This window comes from Neolamprologus brichardi, chromosome 7 (assembly GCF_056152115.1).
Source record: "Neolamprologus brichardi isolate AB-2024 chromosome 7, ASM5615211v1, whole genome shotgun sequence".
Taxonomy (NCBI): domain Eukaryota; kingdom Metazoa; phylum Chordata; class Actinopteri; order Cichliformes; family Cichlidae; genus Neolamprologus; species Neolamprologus brichardi.
This window is the reverse complement of record NC_142110.1, coordinates 43,191,337-43,217,115: the sequence shown is the minus strand read 5'-3', so window position 1 is coordinate 43,217,115 and position 25,779 is coordinate 43,191,337. Positions and strand designations below refer to the sequence as shown.

The 25,779-nt window shown below is 38.6% G+C and overlaps 1 protein-coding gene across 1 annotated transcript in view; it reads right to left on the bottom strand.

Moving 5' to 3' along the window:
* trabd2a (TraB domain containing 2A) overlaps positions 1-10,025 on the bottom strand; it is a 58,262-nt gene extending 48,237 nt beyond the window's left edge. The window contains exons 1-2 of the mRNA XM_006788763.3: positions 9,338-10,025; positions 7,389-7,949 (exon numbers count right to left, since the gene is read on the bottom strand). Coding sequence (XP_006788826.1) covers positions 7,389-7,949; positions 9,338-9,442 — 666 coding nt within the window. The 5' untranslated portion in view covers positions 9,443-10,025. The remainder of the gene's footprint in view (positions 1-7,388; positions 7,950-9,337) is intronic.
* Positions 10,026-25,779: the final 15,754 nt, after the last annotated feature.

Sequence of the window (25,779 nt, the reverse complement as noted above, 5' to 3'; positions counted from 1 at the left end):
CTTTATTTTGACTGCAGCCATAAGAGCACACACAGACATTTTCCTCGTCACATGCTCACTGCTATGGCTTTTCAGTTGGACAAATGAGCTCTAATCAGATTTTCTCCTGTGTATTACTGTGTAATACTGTCATTATGACACCATATGTTCTCTGTTTCTCAAACGAAAGAATTTTTGTTTTCCCAGCCAAAACCAATACCACTGCCCTGCCCGCAGTGATGATGATTCACTGATGCAGTGACCAACAGTTACCTGCAGTGTAGCAATAGTTTTGAATTTTGCATTTTGATAAAGAGATAAATTATTTTAATTTAATTAATCTAATTAAAAAAAGTTTTATCTATAGTCTTACCCCACAACATGTTTGAACAAAAACTCATAGGCAGGTCTCGTCCCATAGTAGAAGCTACTAAATAGCCTGGATGTCAGGCTACAGAAAAATAGTTAATTTAAGTTGGCAGCCTTAAGCTAATTCTGGTACAATGCATGGTTCCTTTTCAAATAAAACCATTTTAATTTAATTCAATTAACTAATTAAACATTTGAATCATTAGTGGCCTAGAATATGCTAGTCAGTAAATCCCTGAGAAATACATTTATTTGCTTTCCTGTTGAGAGTTAGACAAACTGTTGCGAATGCTCTCATATCTGTGCAGTTAATCTGAACCATGGAGAAAGTGTGGCTTCATGCATAAGTGACTAAGTCTTGTGTAGAGCAGCACACTGAAAGCTGAGAAATTAACAAAACAATTAACATTTATATTGTTTATTGCTTACAATAGATTCGGTTTTGACAGGCAAGCTCCTCCCATGGTCATTAATACTTTTTTTGTTCATGTAGTTGCTCTTTAGTATTATGTTCCTGTAACAGCACACTTCTGTTACCATATCTCCTTTGATGATCTTCCATAAATGTAGAATTGTATTTAAAGTTCAAACAGTTTTGTAAAGATTAAAAAAAAAAGGATGTAATGGGTAAGTTAGTGTAGTAAGAAGCCTTTTTGAATTTGAGGCCAGAAACAGTTGCAATTTGTTTTCACACGTGAACCTCACATACTCTTGGGTGAATCAGGTTGGGACACTGTCTAAAGTTGCACTTTCTCAAATGTAGCACACTGCTGTCAATGGTCTGAAACGGTTACATTCTCACTACAAGACATACTCTGGTTTTTTTCTTAGGTGAGGGCACAGCCGGGTTAAAGTATGCAGGAGGCAGGACACTTGACACCAACTCGCTCACTGTGAACTCACCTGACAGTGACCTGTGCTATTCTCAAGTGGACTCGATTGAACAGCACAGAAACTTTGTAAGGAGACGGCAGGTTAAAGACGGCCTCATATCCGATCTACATTTGTTTTTCGTGTGCACCTCCACAGGGTGATGGCTCAAAAAGTTCAGGGCTGATGTGCATGTGTGAAAACAGCTTGGATTACAGACATGCAGGAAGATATGATAATTAGGTTAAAATCACTAGTGCTATTGAGCCTTGTCCATGTTAAATTTTACATCAGGCAGAAGTTGTGTTTGGCTTTCCTTAGTCAAATATCTCTCTAATATCTTGTGCTTCTCCTCAGGCAAAAAAGACGAGCCTAAAAAGAGGGAAGAGAGGCGAACTGAAAGTCTAATGAGAACTGAACTGCTCCATCGAAAGAGAAAACAGCTTCATTTTGAGTCTGTGATGTTATAAATGTGAGTTTTGTTCAGGTATCATGAGGCCTCGCCTTATGAAACCTCGCACATCCAGAGCTCGGTGGCTCATCAGTTTATGTGAAAAGAAAATACCACAAATGGAGTTTCAAGGTTGTCAAACAGAGGTAACGTCATGATACCTTTAATGGAGATGGAGTCACGCCTTCCTTCCCTAATGGCTCTTCTACTGATCTCAGTCTGCATCTCAGCTCTCCCTGTTCTCCTGGTCATGAATGAACCAAATGGGCTCAAAACATTCTTTCTCTGTTCTCCTAGACGTACACTGAGACCCGCATTCATCACCTCTCCATGCACCATTACACCCAATGATGGAAGCAAAGAAACAACACTTTCATTAGCAGGTCTGCTCCACTGAGGTGTGGAATGTCTTGTGGGTATCCAGCAACAGTGACAGAGAAAGCCAGCCTTCATGCAGCTATTGTTGTCCTCAACAAGCTCACTTAGTGTAATGGGCAAGGCTGAGCTCACTCTTCAAAAGACTAGGGGCACCACGCAAGAATAAGAGCAGTCCTGCTTAGCCAGATTAGAGATGTGACAAAAGAAAGCATAATAAGTTGTGGCATGAAAATAATGACCTAAATTTGCTTAATTTATATTGACAAGCAAAAAAAATCTTGTTTTTTTTATGTAAAAAAGTTGCGCCAGGTACCAATATTCTAGGGTATCAACAAATTGCCTGCCTTTAAGATCCATGAATCCAGTAATTTTTCTAACTTTCCTAAGCCATCGGTCCAAGAAGCATTCCTGCTGCATGCAGTAGTTCAATATCTAAACTTTCTCAAAATTCATATACTCTAGAGCTCAGATTTCCTTGCTTGATGCAATTACTTTATCTCTTTGTGAATGTCTCAAGTACAAAACCACAGAAACCTTTCAGGGAAAGATTTGTTCAAAATGTACAGCATTATCTTTATATGTAAATGATTGCATTATGCCATTTGCATTCCCTTCTGTGAATTTATCTGTTTGGATACATTCACAGAAGGCAGGAAGCTGGCTCATTAGCTGATTATGGAAAGAGTTGATATTATAAAAACTAAATGACAGTGAGATGATGTGTAATTCTTTCATTTCTTAGAAAAAATACCCTTTAAAAGATGTACTTTGGATGTCAAATTATACATGATTGCAAGACCTATTTGTCTTAAACTTCTTCAAGGTTTTGGTAAAATTCCTGAAGGGCAACCATGATTTTCCAGTGCAAAAGTCAGAAATAAAGACCCAGCCCAGCTAGTGGTGCAGTCATCCAATCAGCTGTGGAAAGGTTTTGTGTTGATTTTTCACAAAAGAAGAGAATGTCTACATCAACTGTGGCTTTGAAAATCAATTTTACTTCAAATGCATACCCATCTGAGTTGTTGGAAGTGAACAGGCCTACATGCTGGTTTGTCCTTAACAAAGGCACGAGGAGAGAACTTTTCACTGTTTCAGTACATTAAATATTTTTATTTTCCATGCCAGAGCCAAATAGCCAGTGAAAACATTACAGAGACTATTACAAACCATAAATGTGCTTCTCTATTTGCAGCCTGATTAAACATCTCTGTCAAGACTGGTGGCTGAGGCGGCAGTATTGTTTCACCAAGCGTGTATCTCACTCATCACACTCTATCTGGACATCTTACAGTTGAGTTGAGCTAAAAGGCTTTAAATGGAATTGCCCTTTTCAACTACAAGGCAGAACTGTGAAAAAAGGTATAAAGCAGGCTGCTTTAAGCCAGCGGGGCGAAGGCGTCAGTCGAGCTGCTGGTGATTAGACTGCAACTGAGTGTGGAAATTACGGAGTGCCAAGCTGTGTGTTGTTTTGATAGGATCAGGACAGGGGTTGTTTTCAGGACACTACAATCCATTGTTGAGCCTTCTGGAGGTTTTGTGGACCTAATTAAATGGAAGCTGCGATGATGGAAGGTTTAATCACTTTACAGGTCTGTTGACAAACCCAATTTCAGCCACCCGCAACCTTTCTCTGATATTAATAATGTCTAAAGACCATGTCTATACAACAAAATAAGCAAAGTATCTATGTCTTTCATAACAGGCCAACTTTGATTCGGGAAATGAATTAGGAGATATGCCACCTCCCGTAAATGATTCTGGGCATTTAAACTTCTTTGCAAATGCTGGTGATAATGTCAGGTACATACACCAAATCACCATTGGAGGAATTTGAGCAGTACAAACAGTGCAAACTTCAGACAACTAGTTGTTACCAAAATGTCCTTCTGTTTTCTTTATCTTGTGTTAGTTATTTGTTTCATTATTGTGCCAGGGCAACACAGAAATCATTATAGAACATATAAAGTTGTTTAGGTTTTCACTCCCTTCAAACATTTTATAAAACTGATGTGACGAAACAGATAACAATAGCCGGTTATGCTAGTTATACTCTGACATCAATCAACAAGACTAACATGGGCCAATACCAGTGGTCATTGGATACAGAGCCTGCCGTAATATTGGTATATCGCCATAACAGAATGCCAGCCTCTGATGGCAATGTAGTACCTAAATAGGGAGCTACTTCAGCAACCTCCAACAAACTAATCCTGCTAAAGGTGGAAAGGGCAAACTTGCTTCACCCCTCCCAACACAATCCAACAGTAAATAAAGTAAATGACTCAACCTAGCATCCCTGGAACACTTGCTAGTTATGCTCAGTAGACAGAAAAGGGAAATGGTGGATGGAAATTACTGATGCTGTTACATGATGGAAAAGGTGGGATTTAGCCAACTAGTTAAAATGATCAACCCAAGACACAAAATTCCAGATTAGAAAATATTTTTGAATTTCTGCTTTATTACTACTTTATTACATAAAAATATTACATAGCTCCAGAAGGGTTTTAAGATTACGTTACTTTAATTACTGTTAAACAAAAGTGTTAAGCAGTTATGTTTCTAGTTTTATGCTTACATTTGTTTTATGTTACATCACTTTATATGATGCTTTGTCACAACTGCTACATTATAATGGGCTGAACTTTGTTCTGAATTGGGCTCCTCTCAGTTTTGCTGTTGTTCAAGGTCGTGGTAAGTAGGGGTGCTGCAGCACCCCCTGCCAAGTGCCAAAAAAACCTAGATAAATATGTTAAAAACCTTTGTAGTGCCAAGAGTGTTCCTGTTATCAGCTGTCTAAGAAATCTGTGATAGGAAGTTGTAATATATTAAAAATGCCAAGTAATGATGTTTTTTTTCTTTAAACATCACCAGGTATCATGGTCAAATGACTTTACATAGTAGCCACTAACAGTTAAAACTTGGTGCATTTTTTAAATGACAGTAATATCAAAACACTTGTTTTGTTACCAGCTAGCTTATAAAAAGAGCACAGCAAAAGACCAGCATATTATAGAGCATCATCCCCCTGATGACTCTCAAAACTGTTCCTGTTGGCCTCACCAGAGTGATTATTCTCCAGTGACGCTGTTCAATACATTACAGATGAAAGTCACACACCTGTTACTGATGAATGCCTTCAAAGACATTTTGAAAACTTGGGACAATTTCTTCCGTAGAACTCATGAAGAAATTCATCGCCTAAACCTTGGAGCACCTTTGGAGTATTATATTTGTGCACGCAGATGAAAGTAACCCTTTGGCCTATTATAAGCTGCTGCAGTTTAATATTGTTATTAGGCAGTGGTTTTACAGTCCTACATTTGCTGCAGAAGGGCATTTGACCATATTGTATGCTGTGCAAATGGCTTTAGGGCGAGTATTATATGCTAAAATGATAGGTTCTAGTCAGCAGTGTGCAAACAGGCCTGTTGTATGTCCCGACTGCTGTATCTTTAGAGACTAAACATCTGCAATACCTGAATCCTCTTTAATGTTTTTATGGATTGGCTCACCTGTGTTTGTGCCTGATGTGTGCGCCCAGAAGTTTAATTATTGTAGTGCCTGAGTTAAGATATTGTAAAAAACTGTGTCTCATCTATGCGGAACAGTTAAGTTAAGTTTGGCTGTTTATTCTTGTCTGCTGTGTGCAGTGGGAACTATTAGTTGCTACGCTGACAGACTTTTTAGAGTTAAGTTAAAGCTGCTGGGAGCTTGTAGCAGTAGGTTCTCACTTCAAATTACATAACTTGTAATCAGTGACAACAATGAATTGAAAATGGAAATTTTGGTAGCAGAAATCAATGTCACTGGCTGCAAGCTGCAATCACGAATAAAACATATTTTTTCTAAAGTGTCATAAATATCATTATTGCAGATTTCCTGGAAATATCGAAGCTTTATTAATATATCCACTGGCCATTGGATATTTTGTCTAATTATGAAAAAAGCATGCTTTCTAGAAAGGGGTTAGCAATTAGCTGATACTCATGTAGTTCTTATTTATTAGAGGACACTAATCAAAAACACTCACAGTTATTCAAAGCCATTCTTAAATCAGTCTTAGATGTTTAGAGCACAAGCTAATTATCTTACCTCAGTGAGAGGGAAAAAATGCTTTCACAGTAACTGTCATCTATCACTCACATGCCATGTGTTTATTAAGATGTAAGCACTGCCATGGGGAAAAAAGATTTCTATTAAACTGCCTACACCAACAAGTAAAAAAGCATAATTCATTTTACATATGACTGATTATATGTGCTGTGAGATTATTAAAACCCTTGCTTCCATCTCTAGAGAATGCTTATATAAGTGGTGTTGGGTGGTTTGAGTTGAGACTTATGGTGGCCAACAGGGCGCCCTTTAAAATAACAACAATTTAAGCTTCTGGGTGTTAGGCTAAATGGTGTAATCCCTCTAACTCCCGGCCAGCGTTGGCAGAAATTCCACAGTAATATGCGACATGATTTCATAGTGGCTGCTGTCTTTGAGACATGTTTGTAATGCTGAAAGGGTCACCGAGGGGCACAGACAGATAAACAGAAAGGCTGGGAGAGAGGTTTGAGGAACAAGGTTCCCTTTTTTTCTGGTGCTTTCAGACTTGACTTATTAGAATCCATTTTTCCTTAATAACAAAAGGATGTAGAGAAACAAGCACTTGGATGTTTATACAGCTGATTACTCACACCACACCTTACTCCACATAAGCTATGGGAAAAGAGGAAAAGGGACAAGAGGGCGTTACATGTCCAGTCTCATTCATTTATATTACACATACTAGTGTCCTATGCTGATGTATTTTACAATATATGAGAGCGTTGGGGGGGGGGGGGGGTGATGTTTATTGAAACAAACAAGCCTGATGCATGAAGGCCGAAGCCTGAACCCACCAGCTGCTTCATGTAACATCACATCATTTGGCATCATCAGCATGAGATGGATGTTGTTCCGACTCGGAAAGACATAATCGCATTCAGAAAAAGCACACATCTTAAAATAATGCTTTTCTTAAAAGTCCAATCAGTTGATCACTCCTCTGTGGAAGTTAGTAGAAACTTATGTACTGCTACACCTTAAATGTTGACTATGGAGACAATTATAGCCCAGCGACCTTTTTATGCTTGTGTAAATTGAAACTGTAGGTTTGGGAAATAGCATTGCTTCAATGTGTCCACCTCACTCTCCTTGTCATGTTTAATTTATCTGAAACAGTCTCTGCTGTAGGATTACAGCTGTACCACTGTGTTTCTGTTTTTTGCAATATTGACAATTCCACACAAGCAAAGATGAGACGGTATGAAGAAGTACATCTCTCTAGTCAGTGAAGTTTCTAACTAACCTGGGAGAAGTTGAGCCCATTGAGTGGATGGCACTGTTCCTCCACCTTCTCAACAGCTCCTGTTCTCTTCCTCATCCTCTCCGCCTCTTGGGCCAGATACAGGTCCAGCACCGGCACCCCTCTCGTCTTAATGTCTGCCTCGGTTAACGAGTTCACCATCAGCATCACCCAAACGGGTCGCTTCCTCTCCCAGTTCCCAGCGATGGCATTGAAGAGGTAGTCTGCGTAGAGTCCCTTCCCTCTCTGATCCGGGGTCATCCAAGAAGGCATCATGAGCTTTACATACTCAAGGTGTCTTTTAAGTCTCCTGTAAATGTCTCTGGGTAATACGTCCTGCAGGTTCTCACCTTGAGGAAGCAGCTGACAGCTGGTCAGGGCTGAGATGGTGTAAGGGTCTGTTAGGTCCAACTCAAAGTAGACAATATTGCTCTCCTGGAAGGCCTGCTTGGAATTTTCTGGGATAAAATCCCAAACACGTGTGTAGGGAACGTGGATTGTACCGTAGAAATATGAAGGAGGGTCCCGTTTGATCATCCACAGGAAGGAGTTTAGGTCAGTTTGCTGTGGGTACAAGAAAAAAATATTAGCAAAGCTACAATCAAGATAGACAAACCCATTCATGGGCCCTCTTCCACTTATCCAATTCAGGGTCAAAGAAGGTCTGCAGCCTATCCCTACTGTGATAGGGCAAGAGGCAAGATAGATCCTGAACACGTCGCTAATCACACACGGAGACAGACAACCATTCACAATTTAGAATCATCAATTAACTAAAACCCATGTATGTGTTTGGAGTGCAGGAGGAAGCCAGTGTAGACACACAGACATGTGGAGAACACGTGAACTCCACACAGTAATGCCCCCAGACTGGATTCAGACCCACAACCTTCATACAATGAGCCAACAGTCCCAACCACCAGATCCAACAAACAAACATAAACTGAGTGGTTCATAATAACATGCTAAATATTTTACTTCTTATGTTTGTTCGATAGTCCTAAACCACAATCTCATGAAATATAGAAATATAGAAATCCTTAATGTAGGAGATTCCTAATTGTCTAATTAATTCTAATTGTGAGTTGCTCAAATAATCAAATTATCACCTAAGCACGTAGCACCTAAACAATAGCAACTCTAAGAAAAGAAAAAAACATAGGAAAACAAGCGAGAAAGAAACAAAGGGGCAAATTTACAGTCTTCCCATTATGTTTACATTACAGCCTGTCTGACACCAACTGTCTCTTTGTCTGTGAGTGGCTGTTTATTAGACAGACCACTAACACGCTGATAATGACTTATTAACAGGCCACTTAGAGCCCAAGTGTCAAATGAACAATACACATGTCAGTGACTGTCAGACTACAGGCTGTTGCCCTGAATGTTTTCCTTCCTGTTGCTGCTGGATCTGACCTCAGATTGGTCTGAGTTACTCTGGGGCATGATGAATGGTGTTACAAGAAGACTACTCACTAAGAGACTGAAAGGTTATTTTTATGAATGCACACATCTTTTTGTAGATTAGATGAGGATCTACAAATAACACAATCCCAATACACAAAAGGAGTGTTAAAAGAAATAGTTCATTGATTAGCTGACAGAAAATTGTAGGCAATCCACTTCTTTGTAAGCTTGTTAGTTTTCAAATTAAAGCTACATTAGAGATTTGGAAGCTTTTTTTCAGATTTCAAAGATCAGATCATCAATTTATTAATTAAACAAATAATGAAGAAAAGTGAGTAGTTGCACAAAAAACAAACTGGGCTGATTTTACAAGTTATAAAAGGCAGATTTAACTAAATCCAAGACAGGTCCAGTCTGAGATCAACTATTTTATGTGTTATGCAAAAAAGTGCAAAATTAAAAGCAAATGAAAAGACACAAAAAGCAACACTGTTGCAAACTAAAACAGTGTGATCACTCATACACTCTCTCTTCATACAACTTACTTTCCTGTTCAGCTCGCAGCTGGCGGAGTCCTTCAGCCTCCACTGGTCTGCTCGGACCAACAGTATGAGGCAGGACTGAATGAATGCGCCCAAAGTGCCCCGCATCGTAGCTGTCTCCAAACCGTGCACGGTGGCCTGTGTTTACTCTACCACAACGTGTTTGCAGCAACTATACCAAAAAAAGCATGGACCAAGTCCTATTTCCACAGCTTGAGCTCCGTGCGGTCACGTAAAATGAGCTGACAAGTATCCGATAAACCGCCGGACAGAATCATGTTGACTTCAGCCTCCTGGACTCAACGCTGCCGCTTCACGTGTGTCTGAGAGAGAGAGAGGCGGTCATAGGAGTCTACACAGGGTCACATCATCCTCTCACTGCTGGTCATGTTGGATCCCCCTCCAACAGACACACACTCCCCTCTCTGTACTCCCTTCTGGCAAGAAAAACTGCGCGAGTTTATCCAAAAGTTGCCTGCAAAAGTTGAAGCAACAGGTCCACGCCGTGCCAGCACCTGAAGCTAAACATCAGAATAAAACTCGGGATTACGTTTTGACCTCTGTTTTCCTGATGTCTGGTTTGGTGAGTGTGAGCGTGGTGCACGAAGCCACACTTGCCAGATAGATATTTAAAAACCCCAAACTTTTGCGCACACTGCTCCGTCTATCCACCAAGACTGCACTGTTTGTTTCTGCGTCTCTCTTTCTCTCTCTCTCTCTCTGACGTGTGTGAATGAGCACCTACCACCCCACCCCCTCCCCCAGGTTGTCTGCATAAACCCCACCGCCACCACCGTGCTGCAGTCCACCCTTTCCTTTCTCTCTCTCTCTCGCTTTCTCTCTCACACTCACATACAGTAATCTGATTAAACGTCACCTCTTTGATCACAATTCATATGTCAATGAATTCAGTGTGCATACCTTTACCAGACTTAAATCAAGAGCAATTTATCACCGATATGTGTGATTAACAAAGCTACACTGATTACAGCCTTTATCCCTGATTTCAATTATTGTTAGACTGATGAGGTCTCTTTTTGTCGCCCTAGAGAAGCAGGCCCTAAAGGCATTGTTTTTTGGGGTGCTGCTCGAGATCCCGTGGATAGATTATCATGTTCTAGTCCTTAATGCCTTACAAACAGGAGGCATTCGCATGAGAAAACCTGCCATAACACTGGCTTACATCTGGGACAGACAAGGAAACCGCAGAGCTTCACCTTTTCATGAAAGGCCAGCAGAGACATGCAGCAGCTGAGAAAAGGTCAGTCACCTCGCCCTGAATAAATAAGGACTACCAATATGACATTTTTACTATTCAGGGTCCACGTAGAAAATGTGTTTGTAACCTATTTTATATATATTTATTAGGTCGTATTACCATTAGATCCAACACAGCTTTACATTTTCTAATGTTTTAGCAGTTTTGGACTGAATTTCCTAAGTAAGGCCTTGAGGTTTATATCTGCGTCTCGAGGCCGATCTGTGCGCTCTGGCTCGAAACCCTTGGTTCACACGGTGGCAGTGAACACATGTTGATGTTTTCAGACGTCTGAGTAAATACGAAATGGTTTATTGACGCGAGGAACGACCGCGGGGCCCGATTTCTGTCGCTTGCTGTTTGCATACAAATAGAACCGGCTGGAGAGAGAGAGAAAAGTGTCTTGTATGATAATTGGTTTCAACAGTGCAAGACATTAAGCTCACGGAGTCAATCTCACCGAACGTAATTGACAACGTTGACTCGTGCGATTTAAATCCGTTTAAATCATTTAGCAGTGAATGATGATAATCAGATATGTGGCTGCGTGTGCATACATTTCCCCTTGGTACACTAATAATCTGCTGTGTTTTTGCATAGCTGTGTGTAAATAAACCAACTTTACCAATATCTGTTAAAGCGCCTCCTAGTGGATAGAGTCGCTTCTGCTAGTTCCAGAACTGGACTGAAGGAGAAAAAGGAAGCAGAGAGGATGGAAGATAGGATGAAGGGTGAGACGACAAATTCAGTCCAGAAAAGTAAAGACAGAAAAGAAGCAGCGGTGTCAGCTGAGTTTATTCTGCCCAAAGATAGTTTGGAGATCATTCTCACCATCTTTTTAGAATCCAGAATTGTAAATATAAATTATAACATATGGTTACTCGTGCTATTTTCGATCCATTTCGACTTCACTCATTTATGAACATCGCTGCATTTGTCTAATGATGTTAGTGACTAACAGGAAACTGTCAATCATGCACATAAACAATCTACTGGAAATGATCTTTATCTTAAGCTAATTTGTCCAATCTGTTGGCAGGACGCATTCAGAGAATCAAAAACAACTTTGAATGTGTGTGTGTGTGTGTGTGTGTGTGTGTGTGTGTGTGTGTGTGTGTGTGTGTGCGTGCACGCATGTGTGTGTTTGATCATTTGTTCTGTATGAAGATTAAAAGAACATCATCTGTGTGCGACTAAGCACACACCTGTTTTTTATCTGGCAAAGGCTGTTCGATCATCCTCCCCAGCTCAATGTAGCATCACATATGGCATGCCTGGTGTAAGAGCCCTTAACGTGTGCTTTTTATGGTTTTTTATTGCAGCAGAAGTCACAGTTTTAGTACCTCGCTTGGAGCGAGGATCAGAATGAAGTCTGGGGTTCATGACTCCTCAGAGATTAACTAACACGTTGCTAAAAATGTCCCGTCAGTGCAAAATACCTTTGCAACTAAAAACCATATGACACACCAGCATGTGGGGAGATTAAAAGCACCTAGTTTTATGTTCTTGTGGTTTGAAAAATGTTTTTTTATTGTAATGATATAAGTTAAACCTTACCAGGTGACTTTAAAGATGATTTGGTTTTGTGGTCAGATTTTTTGCGCAAGTGAACTAAATGTTAAACCAGTAATCCACAGTTTTATTAGTTAATTTGAATACTCCAAAAAACACTGACGATATTTTGTTCAAGTTGAGTGCAGTAAGTCTGTTTGAAATCTGGAATGGATTTCAGTGACCTCCTGTCAATACAGATGCAACATTACATCTGTATATTTCCACTTTAAAGTGGCTTTGTTTATGAAGATCAAACAGAACTGGGGTCTTCTGAGAGATCCTGAGCAAACATCCGATTCGGCCTCTTTAGAAAAATCTTCAAAAGCGTCTCACAGTATGGAAATGACCACATATGTTTCATTTTTACAGATGGGGTGGTGAATGCATTCGATCCTAACAGGTGACTCATACAACACTGTTTGGGGTTTTTTGTTTTCTAATGCAACAATATTGTAAAATGAGAAAATTATATCATATATATGTGTATGTGTGTATAGAAACACCATGAACAAGATATAACAAATAAAAAGAAGAAGAAGAAGTTTATATTGGGTCAAAAGAAAAATGCATAAAAACATAAACAAAACATGTCATGTTTGGAGATGGGTCTCTCCACTGAAATCCACTAGGGCTTGTTAAACAGCGACACCTGGGTGTGGAGCTTTTCAGACCTCTGAGATGGAACCATGCTAACCACTCTGGTGGGGAAGTACCCCGTGCTGGTGTGGGAGGTTGAGTGGTTGAGTTGTCTGGCCTATGCCTCCATTCTCCTGCAGTTCCATTTCCCAGAGTTTGTTGTGGCCTCTGGTGCCCAATGGACACTATACCTGAGTTGTGTGTTTTGTCTCTGGAGAATATTCCTGAATGTTTGTGAGACCTCATGGTTGGGTTCCGGTGCTAGAAACACCTTATTAGCAATCACAGGCTTACTTATTTGCAGCAAAACACTTAAGGTCAAAGTTCAAAGCTTGACTTTCTGATTGTATCATCAGATATGAGGCGCGGTTTCTTGGACACTTGGGGTGGGTGAACAGCTAACATGTAGTTGTGGCACATTTTTCCTCCACGGGACATTTTTGGATACACTGTGAAGATATTAGAGACATGGAAGCAAAGAAAGCCATATTTGGACCCAGTGCTGGTGGTTACTTGAATTGTGGTCAGTAGGCTGTCAGCGCCTGTTGGAGCTGAAAACTAAGAATCATCAAGGGGACACCGATGATGAAGGAAGCTGTCAAGCTGAAAAAGAAGACCATTTGGGCTTGGCTGACCTAGAGGCCTCCAGAAGAAGTAGACAAGTACCTGTGGGACAGAAGGACTACAGCTGTGATGTAGGAACAGTTCGGTTAACTTGAACGAGGTTTTGGCAAATCCACAGATGATTCTAGATGGGAAACCAGGGCCTGTCCTGAGCTGTAATCAGTCAGGGAGAAAAATAGCTGACCTAAACTGTGGATATTGGTAGTGGAAAGCACATTTTGATGACGTGTTGAATCAGGCACGAAAAAAAGAACAGGAAGAGATGAGAATCATATGGACTGCATATGCAGTTCCAGTAATTGTCCGATTACAGATGGTCAGTCATATAAACCACTGTCTTATTGTGTCTAATTGAAAAGACCTGGCTCTAGTATATACAGCTTGTGTGCTGGCAGATGCCTGATTGCCTCCATGCTTGCATTGCCTGCCTGTAGACATTTTCACACATGACCTCCAGATAATGTCTGAGGAATCCGGTTGATAAATTATCCAAATATGCCCTTTTTGATATTTAGCACAGTAATCTTTGGAGATGTTCTCACTCCAAAGATTTCTTCGGGTTAGGCACGTAGGGGCCCGGATAAAGCCTGCAGGACCCAGGAGACATTGACTCCCACTCGCTAGCTGGGATTTCTCGGGACAGTTACCTGCATGATATTTTTCACATCAGCCCAATCAGGCATCACATGGACTTTTTACTAGAGAGCTGGCAGATTAAAGACTGTCCCAAGTGTTGTCACGTGTACCTTTGTGTGGTAATGTCTAGACAAGTTCAGAGCGGCAGTTCATGCGTGAAAATGGTCTATGTGGTTTTAGTGGAGGTGGCTGGCTTTTATTTCCAACACACATTATTATACAAAGCAGAGTGTGTTCAGTTAAACCTGGAGTGGATCTTTATGTGCAGATATGAGAGAAGTTTTGATATTCTCATAAAATATTAAGCCACAGAATATATATAGTACACACTATATTTCGTTTTTAGCCTCAGACATTTTCAAGTTACAGATAAAGACTTTTAGTTTTCAAAGAGTTTTGTGAATTTTAAAATAATACTTTCATTTTAATTTATTATTAAATAAAGGGTGATAAATGATTTATTGATTGTCCTCTGAGCTCCTATAGATGATTCAGTAACAAATGAAGTGACCTTCCAATACCATCTCCCTGCTTTAATGGCTGCAGATGCAGATGTTCATGCCAAAGTGTCACTGGATCAATTAAACTACATTTACCACTTTGAACATCAGTCGATCACGTTAGATCAGAAGTAAGTAATACATAGATGTCAGATAGATCATATACAAAGACAGACTTCATTATGTCTCTCTTACAGAAACTAGACCAAACAGAAGATCCAGAGGCTGAGGGACAGTTTGTGTGCTAGCAAGATAGCATAAAATAAAAAACAAGGCTGTGGATGTTAAACTGTTAGTCACAACATGGCTATTTTTTTCTCATTGATTGCTTCACTTCATCTGTTTACCTGTTATAGATCTGGTATATTTTTGGTAAACACAGGACTCAGAAGATGTCCAGGAAAGTAACAAAGTCTGTAATGTCTGTGCTATTTAGGGTAAAGGTATTTTAGGCCCTTTGGGTAGATTGGGTAGATAGACTGAAAGAGACTTCTTAATTTTTTTACAATCAAGACAGTGACTCATAGTTTTTATTAACTATACAAACCACACAGAGGTGCCCTATGGAATGTCCTCTACAGGCAAATCCTGATCTAGGTTGTGTCCTGTGTTTGAGGTGGTCATATAAAATCGTGATCCAATCAGAGCCATTTAGAGTATTTATAAATGAGTCCCGGAGGGTATTTGTCTTCGTCAGGCAGAGAAAATATTGCTTTATTGCACAGATATTTGACTTTTATAATGACATCTTTTTGGGTTTTGGAAAGAAAAAGAAAGAAAACCTCACACATTTTCTTCCTATGACATGATAATTTGTCCTGCTGTTTTGCTCTGCTTACAGTAATCCCATCTATTCTAATCTGTGACTTCTCAACACAAGACAGCCAATCTCCCAGATATCTCAGCTTCAATGAGATTTATATATGAGTTTCCAGTTTTAGCAGGGACACAAACCACATGATGGTTGTGTTTGATAGTCACAGCACATTTAATTATCTGGTACTTGTAAACATCTATAGTTTCGCATTTCAAAAACAAACATGACATTAATGGCAAATGGCACAGACAGCAGAAAAGGCATGACTGTATGGTTAGCTGTGATGGAAGTGGTTGTGTGACTGAGCCTTTAGTCACAGCTTCAAAGGCAGAAGTGGTGTTCAGGGTAAAAAGCACTTACTGGAATCCAGGGTGTCCCGGCGGATCTGTGGGCAGACACACATACTTGTATACTTGATCCAAAGCTCTGATCCCAGCTTATGTTCGTAATTGTTCATCACCCAACCACCTTCCTCTTAGTGTCTGTTGTTGAACTCTGTTTTTCACGTTTTTCATGTTTGACTCACATTCGTGCGGTGTGGTTTTCCTTAGGTGTAAAAAAGCAGAAAAATGTTGATCGTGTGACAATTTGAAGTAGTTTTCTGATTCTCAAGGTATTGTTGCTAAATGACTTAACTTAAAAACATATGTAGAGGATTGCATTTATACCAAGTCAAAAAAAATCTTTAAAAAAGTTAATGAAGAACCAATCAAAGTGTGGTTACGACTGTGAAACAAAAGGTGAAGGTGACAAGGTCTTAAATCTGCACTTTTGGTTTAATACTGACAGGTGCAGCTTCTCTGTTTGCAAGGAGGGTTTCCTGCATGGAAGTTAGCCGGAGGACGACTCTACCACCAAGATGACCTGTGACCTCACTGGACAATTTCTTTGTGGCCTTGAACTCTAGTTTCAAATCCATTTGTTTTTTTCTTCTTCTTTGGGGTTATTATGTCAGAGTTTCGACTTGATAACACAACATGTCAAGTTACTTTCTCAGAAATTTGAGTGGGCGGGTTGAGTTTTGGGATAATGGCTGGAAATTTTAACTTATTGGCATTGGCCAAAAGTCATGTTTGTTTCCACCACTGACAAAAAAAAAAGTGGTGGACACAAGCTCCCTCGGTGTTTTCCTCACTGTAAAGTTGCTGACTATCTACCTCTGTATTTGTTAATTACTTTTATTTGTTTTATTTTTTATTTGTCTCCTGTTTGTTCCATTTAATATTTCTCCCCTTGCATGACTGTTTTTATTTGTTTCACCTGTGTTTCCCTCCTGTGTTGAATTCCCTGATTACCCTTTTTATTAGCGCTGTCTTCTCTCAGTCTGTGTACCTGCTCAACATGCTTCCTCTCCTCACGGACTTGTGTATAGTGAAACAGATAATATTTTCTTTAAAAAAATAAACATATATAAAAGAGCATTATTTTGGATGTTGGTAAAATCACTAAAACTGTAATTTAAGCTGTTAATTTTATATCACACAATAGAAAGTTTGGGATTTCAAATGGCATGGTCTGATTTAAGATTTAAATTTCTTGGGAAATGAACATGTAAAAATACACGTTATGTGTTAGGTGAGGCAATCTCATTAAAAACACCTAGATTAAGAAGTTTTAGTGTATTTTTTTTTCCATTTTTTATTTGCAAGGTATTTTGTTTAGAATGATTGTGGAAAAAAAAAATTCATTCATTTTCTTTGAGGCTGAAATTGAATTAACTCAACCAAATCAGATCAAAACACTGATGCTGAGGCTTCAAAATACAAAGTCCAAAAGGTGACATCACAGTGGTACGTCCATCTTTTACATACATTACATGTTGTATCCACACTTGCTTTGATTTTAATTATGTTGTTAAATAATACAAGACTCAAAAATAAAAATACAGAACTGCAAAGCAACTTGATAAGAAATAAAGCAAAACTAAGACCAATGAAACCCATCCCAGAGCCTGCAGGGTCCACCATGCTGATGAATCATTACAGAAGTCAACCTATAATCCAGTATGGTAGCTGAGAGACCTCATCTGTTTTGAATTAGTGCTGCAGCAGGCACTACTCCTTCAGTGTTTTTTCCTCCTCAGGTTTAAAGCAGATTTTTTAAAAACGACTTGTTTCAGAGTTACATTTCAATTTTCCAAAAAATTCTCCTGAGATTGTAGCAACAAATACTCACTAAGGATGCAGTCGTAATGGTGGGATATTAAATACGCATATGTTTCTTTCCCCTAGCTCTCTCTTTTAAACCACTTTTTTATTTCAGGCAGTGTGAATAACAATAGGAAATACCTACATTAAAAAAAAAGCTAACAACTTCTCAAAATGAAGAGCCACCTGAAACTACCACCTGAAACCGCCAGTGTAAGCATCTCTGTTTGGTCCTGTTAACAGATGACTTCAAAGATGACACTTTAATGGAGAAACTGTGGTGCATCATTTCTTTTTCAGGATCTATCACTAAATGCCAGATGTAACATAGTTTGCATGGCCTGAAGTTGAACTTGTAGGCCCCCAAAGTAGTAGGAACAATGTCAAATGCCAGACTTTACTGATAAGTTGTTTATGTTGCTAAATACTCATGCAGAGTAGAATAAAACTGGCCTAGTGATCAGGATTGTCACCCTAAGCATGCAAGTTAACAATCGGGGCAGGAACGTGGAGGAAATATTGAACAGAAACATTAATATAATCATTACACATGATTGCACTGTAGCATTAGGTAGTACTGAACCAGTAAAATGTCAGAAACCTAAAACAAAAGAATTGTTTCAGTATGAGATTTGTCCATACCGCTCCAATTACCACGCCTGTCACTGAAAACTAAAGGCCTAACAGTTAATGACTGTGGAGGAGGGCAGCTGTATATGTGAAAAGCAACGGCAGGTCGACTCACTCGGCTGTCATGTGTACATAAATCTGCTGCACTTTCTCTGTCTCATCATCACACTGGAACTCAAACAGACACATTTTCATTATCAGAGGATGACTAAACTTGCTTGCACTCCTTTTCCATTAAGTTTGATCTCCATCACACCAGAACATGGAAAGGGGACAGGGTTTGGGTCAGCAGCAAAGCCAGAATTAGAATTACTGCACATCAAGAGAAAGAGAGGATGAAGGGGTGTGAAGGAATGCAGCTGTTCAAACAGCTCTTTGATTTAGTGGTCACGGCGCCCAGTGTGACTCACTCTGGCTCAAACACCATGGCGATCACTCAGACGTTCATCCCTCTGGCCCGGTGGATTTCTGCTCCCTGTTGACCTGTGTGTGTGTGTGTGTGTGTGTGTGTGTGTGTGTGTGTGTGTGTGTGTGTGTGTGTGTGTGTGTGTGTGTGTGTACTATCTGCAGTACCTGAACTTGATTACTTATACATGGTGTAAAGGTTAATGTTCATGTAATGTACTTACACAGCTTAGAGCCTCTTGAGGACAAAGATTTTTAAAAAGCAAAAGTCAGAAAAATTGCTGATGTAGAGCAGTGTTTTGTTTTTTTTTCTTTCTTGAAGGTTTGTTTCCAAGGAGCCAGACTTTCTTGTAATTTTAAAGTGGTCTTGTTCTCCAGGCTTTCTGAAGGTCATTCAAAGCTTTTCTTTGGACATTGGCTACTTTTTCACTCATTTACAGTCCGGACCTTTTAATTGACCTTAAATTGCATCTTTGGGCACTTTGTTTTGTTACAAAAACACATCATCCCAAAGATTACACAGTTTAAATAGGTATTACCTTGTATTTTTACAATGTGAGTCCCAAAGAGCTATTAGCCAAAAACTTAGCATATCTCAGCACATCTCTGATCTGTAGTGTGAAATTAAGAAATGTCAGGAAAGTGGAGGGCAAAGAAAAAGTAGCAGGCATTAAAAACTGTCTATAAGAGATGAACAGTATCCAAAGTCACGTTCTTAAGACACAGGAAAAAATCCACCTGGACCTTCAGTTGATCACTGAGCTTTTTAATCTCAGTTCCAGTCTTGTGGAAGGAAAACAGGGAGAAAAGACTGAGGTTGCCAAACTACACAAGAACTGGACGGGAGTCATGAATTCAAATTTGACATTTTTGGTTAAAATTGTCATCAGCATCAGGCTCTGTCATGGTTTGAACAGCATTTCAGGCCATTGCATTTTGATCGACCAGGAAAGCATCTGATTGGCTTCATTTTTCACAGTGATCCCAAACACATTACCAATGCAATAAAAGCATACTTGGACAGAAAACACACATAGATTGGCCTCCCCAAAGCCCAGACCTCAAGATTACTGAAGCAGCGTGGGATCATCTTCACAGAGATCAAAACAAAAAGCAGCCAAAGAAGAGCTTTGAATGTCCTTTAAGAAGTCCAGAGAACTACACCTGGAGACTACTTGAAGAAACAAAAAGAAAGCTGCCTAAGAGACTTTAGGCTGTGTTGCTGCGCTCATACCAAATATTGACTTACAAGCTCGTTAGAATTGTACTAGCTCTGTGTTACCTTATATACTGTATTTCAATGTACCTTGAAACATTTCAAACATTTTTCTGCATGTTAACCACTCGTGTTTATGATGTGACATGCTGTTTCTGTGCTGACGATAGAAAAATAAATGAATTATAGAATCAAAGGTCCCATATATGTAGGAATACTCCACATCTCCTATTAGCATTTATGAATAAATAAATAGAGAAATGGGCATCAGTAGTAAAAGCCACGTACTACTACTTGGAAAATAAGATTTTTCAAAGCATGTGGTTAACCAAGAACATCATATGGTACATACTAGTTTTATGACAATGAGATGCAAGTCAAAATCAATATATAAATCATGCAATAAAATTGAAGAGGTTAATGAGCAATCTGTATACAGGACACGAGGCCAATACATAAAAAGGCTGGAGTTTCATGTAGAGAAGAAGTGTTCTGTTTGTTTACTGAACTCTGTAACCTATCACTCAACCAAAGGCATTTTAACAAGCCTGTGATAAGGCCAATAATATGACAGAAAAAAATAAATCTTCGTGGCAAATGAAAGCCTCCTGTCTTCAAAAAGCATCGCCTGCTTGGACCTTTTTTATAAACCGCAGCCTTTTGCGCGCAGCAGCTGTCTGTCAAACTGATCCCTTCAAACTCTGCTCAGTTCTCCTTTCTCGCAGGGGTCAACACAATATAAAGAGCCACTCTGCCTTCCTTTCACTCTCTGACTGTGTCAACAGGCTGAGCATGAGGTTTCAGTTACACTGGTGCACTTCTCACCTATGTTTCACTGAAGTCATGCCAGAAATGATAATGGAAAATTGGAGGGCTTGCCTGTGTGTTAGCTGACCGTGATGGTGTGTGTGCCCATTGGTTTTTGTGTGCATGTCAAAATCTCAGGTCAGGTGCCCACCAGGCTTCAATCCAAAAGTGCCACCACCTGATCCGTGTGTGCCTGCGAGTGTGTGTGTGTGTGCGTTATCGTTCGTGCATCAATGAGAGCCTTGTGTTATCAGGCCTCTGCACCTCCCCAGCAGCCTGATTGAAATGTAAATTGAAAGTGTCATAAAGCCTATATTGTCAGCCAAATGCTAAGTTATGAAGAAATAGTAACAGGCTCTTTCATTAAGGGAATGACAGCTCGTATTTGCTCTGATTTTCCTTTCAATGGAATGTTTCCGTAATGACTTCAATACTGAGAAACAGAGAGAGGAAAAAGGAGGGGAGAAAAAAACATCTGGGATCAATGACAACATTTTCTTTGGATATTAAAAAAAAATGCTGTTTCTTTGACAGCATTTTAAGAGCAACAATGTTTTTTAAAATAGGTGTACCTTACTGTACAGGTCACACTTCCAATGGCTCCACAGCCTTAAAGCGTTCAAGCTGTTCAACGTTTTTAGAAAAATAAATTAAAAAGAGAGAATCACCTCATCCATGCCAACAACTTATAAAGTTTAACTGTAAAATTACAGTCGCATCATTGTATGTATGTGAAACATTGTTTTTCTTTCTTTTTTTAAAACGAATTCATCTCTGAGTTTATTATGTTTCAGAGAAGGTCTGACCATGATGGTATTATAATGAAGCAGACACTATGTTTTTATGTTTCAAAAGACAGAAGAAGAATTTATGGCTTTTGTCTAATCCACACATTTTTTTTTCAGTACTTCTGGTTAGTCTCTATTCATGTTGTTCATGACTCAGTGTTTGTCTGTGACTTTCACTGGTCTCAGTTTTTCCTCTCCAATTCTTTGTAGTTGAATTATACAAAATCAAGTTTAGCAAACTGCAATACAACAATCACAATGTGAAGTGTCCATACTTTCCAGCTCATATAAACTCAAACACTAATATATTGATTTTTAACATTTTCTCACGACAAATTGTGATATGATATACAACAGATGAAGTTTCGTTAACAATTTTGTGTAACTTGTAGGTCAGTTCAGTCAGCCCGACAGGGAGTAAGTATGACATGGAGGTAAACCTACACTTTCTTTCCTGGTGAACATGGGAGAAGCTTGCCTTCAGGGCTTTAGCAGCAAGACTTTCTAACATGTGAGTAATGCTGTCAAAGGGTCTCGCCTGACCCAACCCATAATCATTTCCTATACCTAACCCAGCAGTTTTCTATGACCATGCAAACCAAAACACAGTGAGAAACCATAAAAGAGGAAGACATTAAGATAATAACGCAACTGTAAGTCCAAAAGAAATATTTAGTATCCTTATTTTCAAATGGTGCACACATTCAAACCCACTGGGGGACAGGCCTGTGTCTGATTCATTTGTTCACCATGGCTTCCTACCTACACACTGTGCTGTCATTCATCCTTGATGATTTCCCAAAACCTTCTGGGGTGACTTTCATTCAACTGAGTGGGAGCCACTCATGGTATTCACATTTCTTAAATACAGCCATGCACGCTTTCTTATAAAATAAGCTCTCAAAAAGGCCTAGAGCTAATAGGATTTTTTTTATTTTTAAGATTGTAGGCTAAATCAAAGTATTAGAAAAAATATGTTTACAAAGTGAACCCACTTATGGCACAAAGTCACAGTTCATCCATTAAAGATCACAGGTTGCCCTAATGTAACAATAAGTATATGCAAGAGGATAATCTTTGGAAACATCGTCTGAGAAATGAGTAAAACTTTGTGGACTGCAACGATGACCTCTCCTCCTTTCAATCATACTGTCAGTGTGAGAAGTGAGTAACCAGAGAAGTGTATTTATATTGACTCTGGACGTCTGCCTTGACGTGTCACGAGGAAGAACCCGGAGGCCGAGGTTAGAGTGAGAAAAAGAAGATCGAAGAATGGGACACTGATACTGGGAAGTTCTGTTGTCTGCAGCCTCAAGGGGCATCTGTTGCTTTGTTTCCCAGGCCGGGTTGAGTATGAGTGAGCAAATTCAGTTTATAAGACAAGCAGACATGCAGAATCAAAACTCAACATTACCCCTTCTGGCATTAGTGACTTTGAAGAACAAAGATGGGGTGATAGACAAGGCAAAGTGCAATAATAGGGAAAGCACACTAATGCCACACTTGCATTTTACAGGTAAGAGTGATTCTGCATTAGGGACAAAAGAATAACAAACATCCTCGATTTAAAAGCCATTTTAACAGACAATCATCAGAATTTGTCTCATGATCAAATGAAAGAAGCTTTGTTGTAAAGAGATTAATAAGGCAATGACATTTATGGCCTCTTACATATAGAATCTTTTAATTTACCCATAACTGATCATTGTCTTATAAGAGAAATACACATTTTAACTTATTTAATAAACGAGTAATTTTAACAGCAAGTAATGGAAATGTGTGGTTTTAGGTGATAACAAAAGAAAGCCCAGCAGCCAGTTTTATACAAGCTTTATTTACAATGTCATTTTTAGCAGTGTAGGAAGCACGTTTTCATCAGTAAGCCCTCATTGGACAGGTGCTATAATCCAAAGTAGACAGGATTTCTACTTTCCTCATTCTTAAAATGTCTACACGCTTCCCAAGTCACATACTTATGTACATATTGTGTTTGTATACAAGCTATATAAAACTTGGCAAATGGAAGGTTATTTGCTACTTCAATACGAATTTTTTTCTTTTTCACAGAGTAAAAAAAAAACAAAACAAAAACCTACAGCAAACACTGCACGTTATGATTCCGACTTGTTAACAGCTCCCTGTTCATATTTTCTTTTTAATACAGTTTGACTGGTCTCCATTGTAGGTGCGCAACCAGCTAACAATAGAGAATACTGGGTAGTCATTTCATCTTAAGCACGTTTTAAAGGAAAAATGCACCACATTAGGACAGAGTATTGTAGGATTACTGCTTTTGTCAATTAGAGTTTGGTTAATTAGAAAACAATGAGTAATAACCTCAGCATTAGGTAACTTTACTTTGTACTGACAAAGAAGTGGCATTGACGAGGTCTGAAAGTAGTCCAAACTAGCCGATTTGATGTATTATTAAAGAACAAACAGAAGCAAATAAGAGCAACAAAACACAGGAGCTGATTTTACTGGGATAAAAGGGGTTAAGACATTGTGCTTTTTCTTAAGGGAGATTAAAAAAAGAAAAAGTTTTCCTCAAATCCCTGATATAACTCTCAACAGGTCACCCACAATGTGGATGTGTTTCATTATATACAGATTTCTTACCAGCGTATGGGGATGGACGGTTAAGAGTTCTGTGGAATAACATTTACAGCTGAAACTGCAGAGGTCACAGGCTAATGGTTTCGAAAACTCTGGGACAAGACACCGTCGTACTTTGCTACTGTCTTCATACTTGAAAATATTCATCCATTACTCAGTTTTGGAAAACAAACATGACTTGCAGACATAACATTTTAATGCAGTTAAACATCCATCCTCAAGAGCTAATGAACCTCTTTTCCCACTAAAAAGAAAGAAAAAAAACTAAACAAAAAAACCCACCAGTCTTTGCAGGCATTAAAAAACATGACCATTTGTAGGGCTGAAGTAAATTATTAAATTAAAAATAAAGAGTGATTTGTTTGTTATAGCAAAAGAAAAAAACTTTTTAAATAAAACGATTTCTAAGAAAATTCTCCTACTTAAGAAACGGGAGGTACATGTAACTTTGCACTTGTTCACAAACTTTATCTTCCTTTTGTTGCATAAGACAAGTATTTAAATGATGGATATATTACATCCACTGTAACAATATGAGTGGTGCTATAATACTACTAAAAGTTTAACACTGCTGTACAAGCAGCAAAAGAATAAGCTGTTAAGAAAAAAAAAAATGCACACCATGAACCATTTAAGCTTATGTAACATATCAAATAGAAGTAAAATAGATTAAAAGCAGAGAAAAGCCCACATTAAGCCCAACACAATAATTTATGAAGTTAAAATCCATATTTAACATTTTTCCCCAAATAACAAAATAAATGTGTGTGTAAGATCTATTGTTACAGAAAGAAAAGGACCAAATTAATGTTTTCATATAACAAATTTAAAAAAGGCACTAAATCGGATGATGCAACCATCCCTCTTATTTAAATTAATGTATGCAGTCATACTTTTGACATACATTTAACCTTGAGTCCCCGCTTTTCAATAGTTTCATAATCTTTAGGGAAAATAATGACATTTATTTATAGAAGCTACATAAAATGTACAATATTACTCACAGTAACATCAATGTTTCTCCATTACTAATACTGTAACATGTTTAAGTAGTAAGCGTCCAAATACAGGATGCCTCTCAACTGTCTGATGTGAAGGGTTTTTTTTAAAAAAAAAAAAAAAACAAAAAAAAAAAAACAAATTATATATATATATATATATATATATATATATATATATATATATATATATATATATATATATATATATATATATATATATATATATATATATATATATATATATATATATATATATATATATTTTGAAGGACAGTCTATAGTCAGCAGGACCACTGGAGACCATTTCCCTTTTAGTATGATGAACCAATTTTACTTTAAGTGAATAGACAGCACATTAGCCTGCATGAGCTAATGCACAGTTTCATGTCTGTACTACCAAGAATTTTCAAAGGCAGGTCAAATGCAAGGTAAAATACACCGAGATATGGTAGGGCACAGGTTATTTGCTTCTAAAAAAAATTATTAATTATTAAAATTAGGAATCAACTGAAATTTGGCTAATATCAGAAACACTATGTAGATGTGCGTTTAACAAAACAAAACAGAAAACTGCAAGCAGGCTTAATGAGGGCTTTTACTGCTTTTCAAAACACATCTGTAACAATGTCTTTCATTTAAACACTTTATATTTATATCTCTGCAAACACTTTTCGGGCAGCATTGTTGCCTTTAGTCCAAAACTGGTTGCATTCAATACTTGAGGTAAAAGCACTTTTAAGATGCAATCTAGCAACATGTTCAGGGCTTTCATAAAAAATACTTACTGTAGAAGTTAAAAACAAACCTGTT